At 39.0% G+C, this 17,009-nt stretch overlaps 1 protein-coding gene across 7 annotated transcripts in view; it reads left to right on the plus strand.

The window, feature by feature from the left end:
- LYST (lysosomal trafficking regulator) overlaps positions 1 to 17,009 on the plus strand; it is a 139,693-nt gene that overhangs the window by 77,306 nt on the left and 45,378 nt on the right. For 5 of the 7 annotated variants that reach the window (XM_078383132.1, XM_078383135.1, XM_078383134.1 and 2 more), the window contains exons 29-34: positions 541 to 702; positions 1,025 to 1,216; positions 5,044 to 5,213; positions 9,825 to 10,031; positions 13,489 to 13,665; positions 16,084 to 16,160. In XM_078383132.1, coding sequence (XP_078239258.1) covers positions 541 to 702; positions 1,025 to 1,216; positions 5,044 to 5,213; positions 9,825 to 10,031; positions 13,489 to 13,665; positions 16,084 to 16,160 — 985 coding nt within the window. The remainder of the gene's footprint in view (positions 1 to 540; positions 703 to 1,024; positions 1,217 to 5,043; positions 5,214 to 9,824; positions 10,032 to 13,488; positions 13,666 to 16,083; positions 16,161 to 17,009) is intronic. The other 2 variants (XM_020787105.3, XM_078383137.1) reach the window with 1 other exon arrangement.

Consider the following 17,009-nt stretch of genomic DNA (forward strand, 5'->3'; position numbering starts at 1 on the left):
TATTACATGGAGCTGTGTCAAAATTGCAAGTGACAATCTTGCTTTGCAGGAACTAATGTTAAATTCCTGAAAGCTAAAGAATTTCATGAACTACGGCTTTGAAAGGCTTTTGTCCAAGAACTTGGAGAATCAATGGAACATACGAGGAAGCTGAATCAACAAATCCTCATTGTTTTAGTTGACCTACCCCTAGTGTGATTTACTATGCCAGGTAACAAGATCAGGGCAGAACTCATATACCCCTTCATCCAGATACATTTATAAGGGGGGCACCATAACAAAGCACAACTGAAGGAAAGGTAGCTTTAGACACATTTGACTTCATTTGGCCTGAAGTAGTAGATGGCCTTATCACATACAGTACTGACCTTTTCGTATCCATAGAGCCAGTTCAGCTATTTGCATGATTTTCTTTATTTTCTTCATATTACAAATCATTTTGTAACCTGGCTTTGTAACAAGATGCTATCTATGTACTGTACCTATGTTAGTTGACTTATTACTCAAAACATACTTTTTGTTACTTGCTTTGAAACAAAGGATCAGTTGCAATGAAAGACTCCATTATTTCTCTTCTGCCAAGACAACATTTACATTCCTATGATCAACTTCAGATATTTCCTTCCTTCAGTCTGTTAAACTTGGAATCGGCCCTCTTATCCCCTCTTGGATCTACTTTTTGTTCATTTCCTACAGGAGCAGGTGCAGTATTGGTAGCTATGCCTACCAAATCATTGTGACAAAACATTTCTTGTGAAATGTTTTTGCAAAATTAGATTTAGAGCAGTGTACACATGTTAACCAGTTAGATTTGTTAAACCCTTTTTGACAATTAACCTGACTAAATCAAACTCTTAACATAGTGTTCATCTTAAAATAAATTGAAAATATTTTCTGTTGTAATCACAGTAATTTTGTAGGTAAATGAGAATTAACTCTCAGTTGTCTGCAATATTAGCATAAAGCTTAATATTTAGAGATGCTTATCAGTAGCTGTCTTATTTACATTTCTTCATTTTTAAAGCTTCTAGAAAATTTTCTCTTGCTCAGTCGGACACATTGCTAACAAGAATGAGTACAATTACAAGTGATGAACTCAGTTTTATGGCAAAACGAAGACTGAGTCAAGATAATCCTGTTCGTGCGACTGAAGCAGAGCTTATACAAAGATTACAGAGAATTGCTGTTCTGGCAACCAATAGATTCATTTATCAAGGTAATAATAGTTCTTGAAAAATATTCTTATAATTTGGCTTATTTTCTAACAGGTATATTGAATATCATGTTGAGTAAATCTTTGTAAACTATTGCCTTTGCTGAGCTGAAGAGGATGTTTCCATTTTTCAGTTTCTCTGCTCTATATGGTAATCTTTTGATTGTAGACAGACTGGATTCACGTATAGGTTTTAAACATGAGAGATCTGGTCTTAATGTAAGGAGCCAAAATTAAATAATTTACCTATAATTGAGAGTGCTCAGCATTGTAATATTGTATAACTGGGATTAAAAATCTGTATATTAAACATTAGTCAAATTGGTAATTATATGTTAAGCCAACAACAGAAAGAATAACTTTTATTGTTTATTGATTTAATCATGTGATTGTTTTATGATATATCTTGATAGTTGTAATGATGATTTTATATGATTATATTTTATGATATTTTATAACCGTTTGTAAGCCGCCCAGAGTAGACTTTGTCTAGAGGGGTGGGGTAGAAGTCAAATAATAAATAAATAAATAAATAAAATTAACACGCTGAAAGTTGTATTAATTTAATTGTTTTAGTTCAGTCTGTATTAGATTTTCTCCAAATTTTTAAAATATTACTATCTTTCTTCTATCTTGGCTAGCTCTGCATGGCTCAGACAAGGCAGCTTTGCTTAATTTCCATGAATTTTTCTCTCTCAGTGTACTGTCCGACATGACATCCTAGGTTTTGTGGGAGGAAGCAACTTAGAATTTATTTATTTTTAGGAGTGGAGAGAGTTGTGGTACAGTGGCGAAGGCCTCTTGTTTGTATCAGGGAGAAAGGGGAAGTGTAAACTATCTCTTTGTGGCAGTATCCGTGGATTTTCTGGTGTGGCTCAAAGTGAACTTGCAGCTCCTCTCCCCTGTCACTTGGAACAGGACACAGTGATAGAGGGTGAGGGGATACAGAACAGAGTGTGACTTCAGGAGTGGGGACATTTTCCTACACACTGTAAAAAAAGAGGAAGGATTTGCATGGCTGGTTGTTTTAAGTGATACTCATGTGTTAAGTATCACATCTTCTTTGAGCCAGTGTTTTTTTCTCTTATAAACTCCTGGGAAACATGTAGAGTATTTCTGGGACTCATTCCAATCTCCTCAGTCTCTTGGGCTCTAGAGGGATTGAACTATAAACCACATCATTCCAAGCCAGTGCAGCATGGAAGAAGTCACAAGACCAGAGAAGGCTGTCCTATTCATTTCTTGCATTCTCCCCCTTCCTACATGACAGGATGTTTTTAAACTGAGGAATGGTTGTGCTTTATTTGCTTATCTTTTATGTGATATCTGTTTAGTATTGCAAATAATTCTCCTCCTTTTTATCTATGTTGGTTTTTTCTTCAGATCACTGAGAATTTGTCATTTCAGAAATAACAGAATAGTATAACAATTTTCAGAGATGCATATTATCTTAATTCTATTTTTCTTCTTTTTTTTAAAAAAAAGAAAAGTACATACAGTGATGTATCAGGTGACTGAACTTAATAAACTTATTCATTCATTCATTCATTCACTCATTCCATTTATACACCTCCACTAAAAAATAGTGCAGATCACAGGTTACAAACATTTAGAAGGATAAAAACAGATAAAACCACATGTAGCTTAAAAATAAAATTGAAATCATATAAACTAGCCCCACCATAAAAATTAATGTAAGGACATTAATTAAAAACTGTTCAAATTATCAAAAGATATACAGTGGTACCTCAACTTACGAACTTAATCCATTCCAGAAGGTGGTCGTAACTCGAAATGGTTGTAAGTCAAAGTACCATTTCCCATAAGAATGCATTGAAACATGATTAATCCATTCCGGCCAAAAAAAAAAAAAAATCACCCCCCCCAAAAAAAAACCACTGCAAGGCCCATCGGAAACACAATTAATCCATTCCGGCCAAAGGAAAAAAAAACCCTAAAAAGGAAACAAACCCTGCAAGACCGATCAGAAATGCGAAAAACAAACAAACAACAAAGACTACAAGACCCGTCACAGCACAGAAGCATAACCCCCAGCCCAAAACCACGCTGCAAAATCCACCCAGAACAGGCAGTATTTAAAAAGCAGAAAGCAGCACCTTACCAGGCAGTCCAAAGCCTCCTCCAAATACATACTCTCTAACGGCTGGGGTGAAAGAGCTACAAAGAAGCGGCCTCTTTGCCACCAATGGTTAGCAGTTTGAATTCTCTGCCTTTTTCCCTGCCTTTTTTCTGATCATAACTCAAAGCTCCAGTCGCAGGTCAAAGGAAAAATTTTGTTTCCCAAGCTGGTCGTGACTCGAATTGGTCGTAAGTCAAGGCACCACTGCAGATTAAAAATGACAAAGCAGGGCAGACTGTATATCATAAAAAGTTGTGGTTTTACTCCTTTCTTAGTCTATCAAGGGGAATCAGATTGCAGTTTGGAAGGGACTGCATTGTACTGTATAGTCTAATAGCTCTCTCCTATATGCTTATTAAGCCAGGTGTCCAGCATTGTTAGTATTTTTAAGAGGTCTTCTGCTGATGATCTTAATATTCAGACATGCTCATGACAAGACAAGGGGTCTCTTAGATAGCCAGACCTCAAACCACCTAAGACTTTAAAGATGAAAACCAGCACCTTGAATTGGGCGCAGTAAGCAATTCGTAACCAGTGCAGGTCTTTCCGTATCACTTCTCTGAGAGCTGCAATGGATTGCTTCCTACATGAATGAAGAAATAGTAGGGTAGTTTTGTGTGTCTTCTGCTTATAATCAAAACAAATGTAATTTAAAAAAGGAGTAGTATTATTGGGATCAGGTGATCACAATATTGTACACATGCTGGCATTTTAAGGTCTGAGACTCTGTTCAAGGGTAGCCCCATGTAGAACGTATTGCAGTAGTCAAGGCATGATGCGACTGAGGCATGCATGACTATTGCTAAGTCAGATCAACTCAAAAAGTCATAGCTGGTGCACTAAGTGAAATTATACAAACACTTCCAATTGTATTGCCATATACACCTTCAGAATTATATTTCCCACTGGCACTATTTTTTCAAGAGGATATTCACAATTTTTCATGTTTAATTAAAATGTATTTCACCTATACCTTTAAAAAGAATTGAAATATTTACACAATAGCATATAAATAGGAAAGTCTTTTTAGCAATTTGGGATAGGTTTAAAATTGAACACAATGCCTTTTTTTTAACTTAGTGTGTATGTGTTTGGTTTTTCAAGTTATTCAGTTAGCATGGGTGGCTTACAACACAGTAAAACAATAGCACTTTAAAAATATACAACATAGTGGTTATACAGAAATCAAAATTACAATATACAATCACAAATAAAATAAAACAACATAAACATAAATACCACTAATTTAAAAGGCAGGATGGGGAAGCAGAAATGAGTGCTGAAAAATTACCACTGTATTATCATGATGTAATCTTCAGAAAAGCCTGTCTGAAAAGCCATCGTTACATACTTCTATGAGTCTATGAAGGCGTGAAGTATCTTGATGTAGATCTTGTATAATGTAATCAAATCTTTATTAGATCTGTTGCAAGGGATGTGAATGTATGTAGATAGATAGATAGATAGATAGATAGATAGATAGATAGATAGATAGATAGATAGATAGATAGATAGATAGATAGATAGATAGATAGATAGATAGATAGATAGATAGATAGATAGATAGATAGATAGATAGATAGATAGATAGTGATAATATAATGCTTGGTTGACTTGGGTCAGAGAGGGATGAAAATGGCGCTCAGATGGATTGGTCTGATCAGGTAATAATTCTTTTCTTAAATTACAGAGCTTTCTGAAAATTTCCTTGATATGATGGAGGGCCCAGTTGAAAGCAAACTTTCAGTTTCACAAATGGAAGAGCCTGAAAAGGAGGACCAACAAGAGATGCCAAACCACAGAAATATTTTCATGAAAGAAATGTTTAAAATAATGACTGAAGGAATGGCATTGTCAGCTGTAAGAAACCATACTTCTCACTCTTTCCCATAGTTCATTGTCTCTCCTATCTCCAGTTTGCTTGCATACTCTGGAAATACAGATATTAATGTTAATCTCTTTTATTATTTTTCAGATGCTGTTTTTGATTATAAATACAGTGGTGCCTCGCTTAACGATTGCCTCGTTTGGCGATGTTTTCGCTTAACGATGGTTTTTTAAAAAGAATTCTATGCATCATTTAACGATGTTTCCTATGGGCAATTTTTGCTTAGCGATTTCAGGACCATGCTTCACATAGCAAATGCATTTTAGGTCAACTGTTTCGCTTAACGATGTCCATTTTTTTCAATTTTAAAAGTGTCTTAAAATGTTCAAAAATGTTTTAAATGCTTGGAATCGTTAGTGCACCTACTAAAATGTGTGCAAACTTAATTTGGCTTTGATCTGACTTTTCGTTAATTTTTGCTGAATTTTTTTCTCCCCCATAGGAAAGCATTGAAACCGACTTTTGACAGCTGTCAAAAGTTGGGCTCCATTGTTTCCTATGGGGGAGAAAAGAATTCACACAAAACTAACGAAGACTCAGAACAAAGCCAAACTAAGTTTGCACACGATTCAGAAGGTGCTCTAACGAACCCAAGCATTTAAAACAGTTGCTGACTTTTTGTTAATTTTTTGTGAATTTTTTCCTCCCCCATAGGAAACAATGGAGCCCAACTTTTGACAGCTCCATTGTTTCCTATGGGGGAGAAAGAAATTCACAATAAATTAACGAAGACTCAGAAACTGTTTTAAATGCTTGGATTCGTTAGAGCACCTTGCAAAGCCTGTGCAAACTTAGTTTGGCTTCGTTCTGAGTCTTCGTTAATTTTTTTGTGAATTTTTTTCTTCCCCATAGGAAAGCATGGAGCTGTCAAATTTTGACAGCTGTCAAAAGTTGGTGGGGGGAAAAATCAGCAAAAATTAACAAAAAGTCAGATCAAAGCCAAATTAAGTTTGCACCCGTTTTAGAAGGTGCACTAACGATTCCAAGCATTTAAAACAGTTTTGAACCTTTTAAGACACACTTAAATTTGCAAAAATGGACATCGCAAAACCATTGAAATGCATTAAATAGGCTTCAGTGCATTCCAATGGAGGAAACATTGTATCGCTTAACGATGTTTCCTATGGGTTTTTTTGCTTAAGGACAGCAATCCATGCCTATTGGATTAACCGGTTTTTAATGCATCTCTATGGGAAAACATGTTTCGCTTAACGATGTTTTCCCATAGCGATGGTTTTTTTGGAACCAATTAACATCGTTAAGCGAGGCACCACTGTACTCAGTTTCTAGTTTGTGAATGTGAGATACTGTGTCTGTATCTATGATTCAAAGCTCCTGGAAGTAGTTTTATGTTGCCTTGCACTATCATGCTTGCATTGCTAGCAGGAAAAAGGAATGCCATGCTTTACATAACAAAAGGCAGCCTGAATGTTGACAGCACCAATGTCAGCAATCAAGATGGTATATAGCAGAGGTCCCCAACCCCCGATACGCGGCCCAGTGCCGGTCCATGGCCTGAGCTGGAGCAGGCCGCGGAGACAGACCTCCCCCCCACATGCACTCCCCCCCGCACAGCCTCTTTGTGCCTGCGTATGCACGCAGAGGTAGCCCCAAGTAGAGCTCATTACAGTAGTCTAATCTTGAGACTACAAGTGCATGGTCCAGAGTGGTGAGCGCCCCAACATCAAGATAGGAATGCAGCTGGGCAATCCACCAAAGATGGAAGTAGGCGGTGCAGACCACTGATGCTACCTGGGTTTCCATGGTGAGCGCTGGATCCAGATAGGCTCCCAAGCTGTGAACCTCAGTCTTTGTGGTGAGAGTCACACACCCCATAAAAGAAAGGGAGTTTCCCAAACCATCAGTGGAGGGGTCGCCCACACTCAGGACCTCAGACCATTTTCCTGCATCCACTGCAGTACAGCCTCCAGACAGAACTGAAGGGAGGAAATGGCATCCACTGTTGTTGGGGGAAAGGAGATGTAGAGCTGGGTGTCATCAGCATACTGATGACATGAAACCCCACACCCTCACCTCATGTACATATTAAACAGTATTGGGGAGATAATCAAGGCCTGCGGGACCCCACAGTTGAGGCTCCACGGAGCCGATATACTCTCCCCAAGCTGTACTCTGAGGACAGTCCTTCACTAAGGATCGGAGCCAGGTGAGCGCCAGACCACCAATTCCCAACTCGGAGAGCCTGCCCAGGAGGATACCATGGTTGGCAATATGAAAGGTGGCTGAGATATCAAGGAGGACCAACAGAGACATTTTGCCCCTGTCGGCCTCCCTCAACAGGTCATCAAACAGGGCAACCAATGTGCACCCACACTCTATGAAAAAAATCTTATGTAATAGGATAGATAAGCTTCAAATAAAGAAAAGCTTGTAGGGCAAATCATTTTTCTTTTTTTTGAAGCAATAGTAAACAATTGAAAAATCACCAGAGAATTGGCTATGTATCATAAAAATGGAGCAAATAAGTTCAGGGTGAGTAGAGAACATTTTTACAAGTATTAGAAATTTAAAAGTGCTTGTCCAAACTTCTCCGAATTTGATATAAAGAAAGTTCATATGGTGGACTGCTACTCTGCCAAATATGGTCCCTATTCAAGAGCCTACCAGGACATGAAGGATGCAAACATCGTCACATTGTACAAGAACAAAGGAGACAGGGGTGAATGCAATAAGTACCGTGGCATCTCTCTTCTTAGCGTTGTAGGGAAGCTGCTTGCCCATGTTGTGCTGCAGAGGCTCCAGGTGCTTGCAGACAGAGTCTATCCAGAATCACAGTGTGGATTTCGAGCTAATAGATCCACCACTGACATGGTATTCTCCCTCAGACAGTTGCAGGAGAAATGTAGGGAACAACGACAGCCACTCTTTGTGGCCTTCATAGATCTCACAAAGGCCTTTGATTTGGTTAGCAGGGATGGCCTTTTTAAAATACTTCCAAAGTTTGGATGTCCACCTCGACTCCTTAACATCATCAGGTCCTTCCATGAGGGAATGAAAGGCACTGTAGTTTTTGATGGCTCAACATCAGATCCCTTTGACATCCGAAACGGCATGAAACAGGGCTGTGTCCTCGCACCAACCCTTTTTGGGATCTTCTTTTCTGTCATGCTGAAGCAGTCCTTTGAAACTGCAACAGAAGGTGTCTATCTCTGGACAAGATCAGACAGAAAGCTATTTAATCTCTCTAGATTGACGCACCCTCTCTAGATGTCAAGCTGGATAAATGCATTGGCAAAGCAGCCACCATGTTCTTTAGACTCACAAAGAGAGTATGGTTCAATAAGAAGCTGACGACAAATACCAAGATCCAGGTCTATAGAGCCTGTGTCCGGAGTATATTCCTGTACTGCAGTGAGTCCTGGACCCTTTGTGCATGGCAGGAGAGGAAGCTAACACGTTCCATATGCGTTGCCTCCGACGGATTTTTGGTATATGTTACTGAAACAGCAACATCTACGCTGGCTTGGGCACGTTGTGAGAATGGCTGGTGGTCGGATTCCATATATCTCCTGTATGGAGAATTAGTGCAGGGAAATCGCCCCAGAGGGAGGCCACAGCTGCAATACAAGGACATCTGCAAGTGGGATCTGAAGGCCTTAGGAATGCACCTCTACAGATGGGAAACCATGACATCTGAGCGTTCAGCCTGGAGGCAGGTGTTGCATCACGGCCTCTCCCATTTTGAAGAGACCCTTGTCCAGCAGGCCAAGGCAAAGAGGAAGTCACAAAAGCAGCAAAATCAGGGAGCTGGGCAGGGGACAAATTGGATTTGTCTTCAGTGCAGAAGGAATTGTCACTCTCGAATCGGCCTCCTCAGCCACACTAGACGCTGTTTCAAGTCTTCCATACAGAGCACGTTGCCATAGTCTTTCAAGACTAAAGGATGCCTAACTAACTAACCAACCAGTAATGGGTTACAGAAAGCGGTATTGATAGTCAAAAGTACACTCCTCTCTTTGGTGCAAAATTCCCTGTTTGGGGGAACAGTTTGAATTAAAAGTTCCACACTGTTATTAAGTAGGTCTGTCTAATTAACTGGGCTACCCAGTGTGGTGTAGAGAGTAGAGTGACAGATAGAACTCAGGAGACTTGAGTTCGAATCCCCATTCAGCCATGGAAGTTACTGGCAGTGTGGAACTGGTAAAACCACACCCTAAATATCTCACTTACCTTGAAAGCCTTATAGGGCCACTATAAGTCGATTCTGATTTGACATCACATAACAACCACAGTCTAATTAACTACTTCCAGAATGTTATGTATTCAGTTATGTAGGATTCAGACATCCCAAACCCTTTCAAACCAATCATATTCTTCACTGCTGTTGCTGTTACTGCTGCTGCTGTTCACAAACTATCTGAAAGCACTTTAAAGCTTATGGCCTCTGTCTTCCTAAATGTGTGTCATGCATATTTTATATTTAAAAATGTAGGAATATCTAATTTCATCAAGGCAATTGAATTGTATTGGTATGTCATGTACAAAATACACTAGAGGCTGAATTTCTCACATTGGGAAAGTAAGAGAATCCAATAACAGAACATATTGTCCTGCGTGTTTAGGGTACAAGCAAAATAAGCACCTCAAGACAACAATGGAAGAGAATTATTTTATCCTGTAAAGATACATTTCGAGTGCAGCTTGGAAGATTGCTTGTGTATGCTGTGTCCCCGGTACGCTCCTTGCAGGAAAGAAAGAAAGCTTTGGAGATCTTAGCTGAAATTAACCACCAGGACATTTTGCGAGACTGTCTAAATCCAACTCTGCAAGTAAGCACTGCAGCACCTCTTAACTACTGAATGTGGAATACGTTTATTACTACTAAAAGCTTCTGGATAATCTATTCCTAGTGAATTTTAGTTCACTATTAAAATGTAAAACCGTATGTGAGAGAAGTTTCCTTTTTTCACCACTCTGTTTTAGTGGTCAAAATCTTGCTGTGTGACTCCACCTGTGCAAAAGAACTGGTTTCATTGTCAGAGCCAGATTACTGCTAATCAATTTCTTAATTTCAGGAAATTTCCCAATTTGGAAGTGGCAATTGATAAATAAAAGCAACTAGGTCTCCAGTTATTGTTTAGTCATTAAGATGTGTCCAACTCTTCGTGACCCCATGGACCAGAGCACGCCAGGCCCTCCTGTCTTCCACTGCCTCCTAGAGTTTCGTCAAATTCATGTTGGTAGCTTCGATGACACTGTCCAGCCGGCATATCATCTGTCATACCCTTCTCTTCTTGCCTTCACTCTTTCCCAACCTCAGGGTCTTTTCCACGGAGTCTTCTCTTCTCATGAGATGGCCAAAGTATTGAAGCCTCAGCTTCAGGATCTGTCCTTCCAGTGAGCACTCAGGGTTGATTTCCTTTAGAATTGATAGGTTTGATCTCTTTGCAGTCCAGGGAACTCTCAAGAGTCTCCTCCAGTACCACAGTTCAAAAGCATCAATTGTTCAGCGGTCAGCCTTCTTTATGGTCCAGCTCTCACTTCCATACAACACTACAGAAAAAAACATAGCTTTGACTATTTGGACTTTTGTTGGCAAGGTGATGTCTCTGCTTTTTAAGATACTGTTGAAGTTTGTCATCACTTTCATCACAAGGAGCAGGCATCTTTTAATTTCGTGGCTGCTGTCACCATCTGCAGTGATCATGGAGCCCAAGAAAGTAAAATCTGTCACCGCCTCCATATCTTCCCCTTCTATTTGCCAGGAGGTGATGGGACCAGTGGCCATGATGATAGTTTTTTTGATGTTGAGCTTCAGACCATTTTTTGCTCTCTCCTCTTTCATCCTCATTAAGAGGTTCTTTAATTCGTCCTCACTTTCTGCCATCAGAGTGGTATGATCCACATATCTGAAGTTGTTGATATTTCTTCCGGCAATCTTAATTCCGGTTTGGGATTCCTCCAGTCCAGCCTTTCACATGATTTATTCTGCATAATTTAAATAAGCAGAGAGACAATATACAGCCTTTTCGTATTCCTTTCCCAATTTTGAACCAATCAGTTGTTCCATATCCAGTTCTAACTGATTCTTCCTGTCCCACATATAAATTTCTCAGGAGATAGATAAGGTGACCAGGCACTCCCATTTCTTTAAGAATTTGCCATAGTTTGCTGTGATCCACACAGCCAAAGGCTTTTGCGTAATCACTGAAGCAGAAATAGATGTTTTTCTCGAACTCTCTGGCTTGCTAGCATGTGAAATGAGTCCAATTGTATGGTAGTTGGAGCATTCTTTGGCACTACCCTTCTTTGGGATTGGGATGTAGACTGATCTTTTCCAATCATCTGGCCATTGCTGTTTTTTCCAAACTCGCTGGCATATTGAGGTGTAGCATCTTAACAGCATCATCTTTTAAGATCTTAAATAGTTCAGCTGGAATGCCATCACCTCCACCAGCCTTGTTGTTAGCCATGCTTTCTAAGGCCCACCACTCTCCAGGATATCTGGCTCAAGGTCAGCAATCACACTATCTGTGTTGTCTGGGACATCCAGATCTTTCTGGTATAATTCCTCTATATATTCTTGCCACCTCTTCTTGATGTCTTCTGCTTCTGTTAGGTCCCTACCATTCTTGTCCTTTTATCATGTCCATCTTTGCACAAAATGTTCCTTTAATAGCTCCTATTTTCTTAAACACATCTCCGGTTTTTCTCTTTCTACTGTTTTCCTCTGTTTCTTTGCACTGTTCATTTAAGAAGGCCCTCTTGTCTCTCCTTGCTATTCTTTGGAAGTCTGCATTCAATTTTCTGTAACCTTCTGTATCTCCTTTGCATTTTGTTTCCCTTCTCTGATATTTGTAAGGCCTCGTTGGACAGCCACTTTGCTTTCTTGCATTTCCTTTTCTTTGGGATGGTTTTTGTTGCTTCCTCCTATAGAATGTTACGGGCCTCCATCCATAGTTCTTCAGGCACTCTGTCCACCAAATCTAGTTCCTTAAATTGGTTCTTCACTTCCACTGGGTACTCATAAGGGATTTGGTTTAGATTATACCTGACTAGCCCAGTGGTTTTTCCTACTTTCTTCAGTTTAAGCTTGAGTTTTGCTATAAGAAGCTGATGATCAGAGCCACTATCAGCTCCAGGTCTTGTTTTTTATGACTATATAGAGCTTCTCCATCTTTGGCTGCAGAGAATATAATCAATCTGATTTCGATATTGCCTATCGGGTGATGTTCATGTGTGGAGTCACCTCTTGTGTTGTTGGAAAAGAGCGTTTGTGATGACCAGCTTGTTCTCTTGACAGAACTCTATTAGCCTTTGACCTGCTTCATTTTTAACTCCAAGGCCAAACTTCCCTGTTGTTCCTTTTATCTCTTGACTCCCTACTTTAGCATTCCAGTCCCCTAGAATAAGAACATCTTTCTTTGGTTTCAGTTCTAGAAGGTGTTGTAAGTCTTCATATAAGTGGTCAATTTCAGCCTCTTCAGCATTGGTGGTTGGTGCATAAATTTGGATTACTGTGATGTTGAAAGGTCTGCCTTGGATTCAAATTGAAATCATTCTCTCATTTTTGAGATTGTATCCAATACAGCTTTTCCCACTCTTTTGTTGACTATGAGGGCTAATCCATTTCTTGTACAGGATTCTTGCCCACAATAGTAGATACGATAATCGTCTGAATTTAATTCACCCATTCCCGTCCATTTTAGTTCACTGACGCCCAGGATGTCAATGTTTATTCTTGCCATCTCCTGTTTGACCACCTCCAGCTTCCTGAGGTTCATAGATCTTACATTCCAGGTTCCTATGCAGTTTTTTTTTTTTTTTTTTTTTTTTTTGGTTTGTTTTTTGCAGCATCAGACTTTCCTTTCACTTCCAGGCAGGTCTGCAGCTGAATGTCCTTTCAGCTTTGGCCCAACCACCTCATTAGCTCTTGAGCCACTTGTACTTGCCCTCTACTCTTCCTCAGTTGGATGCCTTCCAACCTTAGGGGCTCATCTTCCAGTGTCATATCCTTTAGCATTTTGTGTCTGTCCATGGAGTTTTCTTAGCACAGATACTGGAGTGGCTTGCCAGTGCCAGCTCCAGGTGGATTGCGTTTAGTCAGAACTCTGCACTATGACCTGTCTGTCTTGGGTGTCTCTGCACGGCATAGTCCATAGCTTCTCTGAGTTACTCAAGCCCCTTTGCCACGACAAGGCAGCAATCCTTGAAGGGGATATATTAAATAAATTTAATATATGAATTATCTCACAATCTAAAACCATTGATTGATTTTTTTTCCAGCATGGGCCCAAGTTGTCACTCTACTTGTTTGAATTAATCCATAATTACAAGGATGAATTAACCAATGAAGAACAATCATCGGTGGAAGTATTTATGAATGCATTAAAACGTTGTGGTTATAAATATATCCCTCTTGATGCATCAACAAAGCCAGACCTCATAAAAGCTATGAAAGAGGTATGTAATTCTATATAACCACTTTCCTTAGTAATCCTCATTTCTTACTGATCCTAATTAAGTTAATGTCACTGAAATATTTACCTATAATAACTTTTTTACATAGTTCTGGATCATATCTGCTTTGATCAGGATATGTTTATACTTAATGGCTGAAATCCAATAATAAGTTGCAACTAGAGTAGACCCATTGAATCAAGGGTGGTTTGGTAAGTCAACTTATCTGTAAGTTTCATCAATTCAAGGAGCCTACTCTTAATTGCAGCTTACTATTGCATTTCAACCAATGTAAGGTATTTAATATTGTCCTTTTGTGCTACAGTACGCTACTTTTTTTTGGTTGGATAGCTTAGGAAGTTAGGTATCTGGCTGCAGAACCAGAGGTTGGGAGTTCAGTTCTCCACTGTGCCTTGGAGGAAAAGAGCCAGCTTGTGTAATCTTGGTGTCAGTTTAGTTAAAGTAATGCTTAACCGTCCATAAGAGTTCTACAGAATTTTGCAGACCTCCAGGGAAAAATCAGAAGCTTGTGTTGGTCACAGCTGTCATTTATCCCAAAAACAGTTAACTCCAAAATGAAACAAAATTATCACCAACAATCATATCAAAATCTACCTGTCAAAGTACAAGTCTTTTCATTGTTGCAATAATTCTAGGCAGCATCTGCTTGTCTAATTCTTTTATTTGTCTACATTTCTTCTATGGTCTATATGCACAAAATATGTCAGAGTTATTGTAAAAATACAAAAGTCTTACAGCTATGAAGAAGACTGTAGGCACACACACTTTAAAAGTACATCCTTCCTTGCAACTTGTAAAAAGATGCAGGTATTAAAACTTAAGTTATAGGTAGAACTTATATCATGTTTGAGTCCAACACACAAGAGCAAGAGTACAATAAAATACCACAAAAATGCTTTAGATTACATTCTAAAAATGCAGGAGCTTATAGCAAAATACAGAGAATACATTTCTAAATTGCTGAAGTTCTTAAAAATAAGTATATAAAAAAGAAAATAAATTTCTTAGCCTTTAGGCATATTAAGAAGACTCACACAAAATATAATGCATTTTCTAAATGCTCACCTTTTCTCTGTTAAAATCTATGGAGGAAAATCCATGATGTTTGTGAGTTGCCTCTGTCCATCTGCTCTGCTACGTAATTGTTGTTGGCACCTGCCATGTGTAATGCAGCGTGGAACCATCTTGTTATGAAGAGTGAAATGCCTTGTTTGTAACTAGGGGGAAGATTTCTATGACATTTCACATTTTCTCTGCAACCTATATTTGAACCCATAAGCAAGTTCAAACATGTTTATGAGTAATCAGGCCTTTCTCACCAGATTACTCATAAACATGTTCAAACTCACCCATAAACTCAAACATAGATTTTAGGGAAAAAAATACATGACACAGAAATCCTCCCCCTATTTATAACTCTTCAGGTTGTTTTCACTTTCTCCATCTGTAAACATTCTCTCATCCAGAGTCTGTAGGTTCTAGGGTTTAAACAATTTTAAGTAGAAAATTCCATTGTTCCTTTAAGTCTTGCACCTCTAGAGGTCTGCTGTTCCATATTTGGCTAACTGCCATTACTATGTTTTTCATCATTGTCTTGACTATCATTTGTTGCAGAATCTGGAGCACTAGTAGTCTATGACTATAAGCCCTTAAATCAGTGGTGTCGAACTGCGGCCCTCCAGATGTTCTTGGCCTTCAACTCCCAGAAATCCTGGCCAGCAGAGGGGGTGGTGAAGGCTTCTGGGAGTTGAAGTCCAAGAACATCTGGAGGGCCACAGTTCGACACCACTGCCTTAAATCAATAAGACTTCATGGTATCAAGGGGTGTAGGACACTAGACCATTGCAAGAGTAGACAACTATGATCACCAGTAGAGTATGCTGTAAGACTTACAGGTGCAATTTATAATATAACATAAACAACTCTACTCATTACAACATATTTTCAATTTAATCCTTAGTTTACTTCCACAATAAACTGTTAGGCATGAATGAAAATTTCCAGAACAATGCTATCATATGATTATCTTGTTATCAGACTTGCTGGAGAGTGGCCAATTGTTTTGAAATAATTAATGTGAACTGTTGTTCCAAGCCATATTTTTAAATGCACTTTCATCTTCAGGGCAACTTTTTCTGCCCAGAACCCTTAATCATTTTACAACATTTCATATATTGACATTGGGGGCAAACTGCACAAGAAGAAAGGAATGGTAAACCAGTTCTGAGTACTGTATACTTAGGAAACCCTGAAAAGGGTTGCCGTAACTCAGAACTGAGGCCAAGAAAAGGGAGAGGCTAGTGAAATGTGTTAAAAGGAATCTTTGATACAGTTAATATGAATATATTGGAAACAAATGGAAAAGTCAGGCCACTTTTTTAAATTTTATTTTTCTATCAGGATCAAAAGAAATATGAGGCAGAAGAAAATGTGAATAAAGCTGCTTGGGAGAAGACAATGTCTAATAACCGTCAAACGTATGTTTTTACTAGTTTCACTAAGAATAGAACTGTATGTTGCCAAAAATATCAGGGTGTCATTGAAAACAGTTCTAGTCCATACCTTATGTTCTCCTCCTTAAACTGTTGAAATGAAGTCCATACGCAATTTCCAAAGAATAGATATTTAAGCAGATAGAGGAAGTGGATTTTGATTGACCAAAGCTGACACATAAGTAAATCTGTTAGTATTTAAGGTGCTCACCCCTTTTTCGCCACTATGTGATTGTTTTGTACAGTAGGACTGTGATATCCATGGGGGATTGATTCAAAGCCGCCCCCCCGCAGATGCCAAAAAAAGCACAGGTATAGAAACACTATAGATAGAATAGTCTCTGATTTCCTTTTGTATCCAGTTCTGGTAATAAACCTTGGAAAGATATATTTTGGGGTTTTTTTAATTTAATATTTTCATGCAGTGGATAAGTGAAAACACGGGTACCAGTCCAATGGATATGGCAGTCCTACTGTACTATGTTTTTTCCATCTCTGCCCATCTCGATGTCAGCCATTGCTGGGAACAGAGAACAGAAAATATGTGAAATGTCATGGATTCCATTGTTAGATGTTGAAGGGAGATGGGATTGGTGGTGGACACATTATGGTGGTGCTGTGTCCCGTGTTCCTAGCAACCTACTGCATCCTTCCATGTCATATCCTATGTCATATCCTACTACAATGGTGCTTGAATAGACTCTGAAGACCCCTTGTAGAATCCAACAGAAAATAAAATCTGTTTGAAGCTAATAGTTTTTATTCTTTTGTATTCTATGGCAGATTTGAAAACAAAATACCCCGTTTCCCTGAAAATAAGACCTAGCCTGAAAA

This window comes from Pogona vitticeps, chromosome 1 (genome assembly GCF_051106095.1).
Source record: "Pogona vitticeps strain Pit_001003342236 chromosome 1, PviZW2.1, whole genome shotgun sequence".
Lineage (NCBI taxonomy): Eukaryota > Metazoa > Chordata > Lepidosauria > Squamata > Agamidae > Pogona > Pogona vitticeps.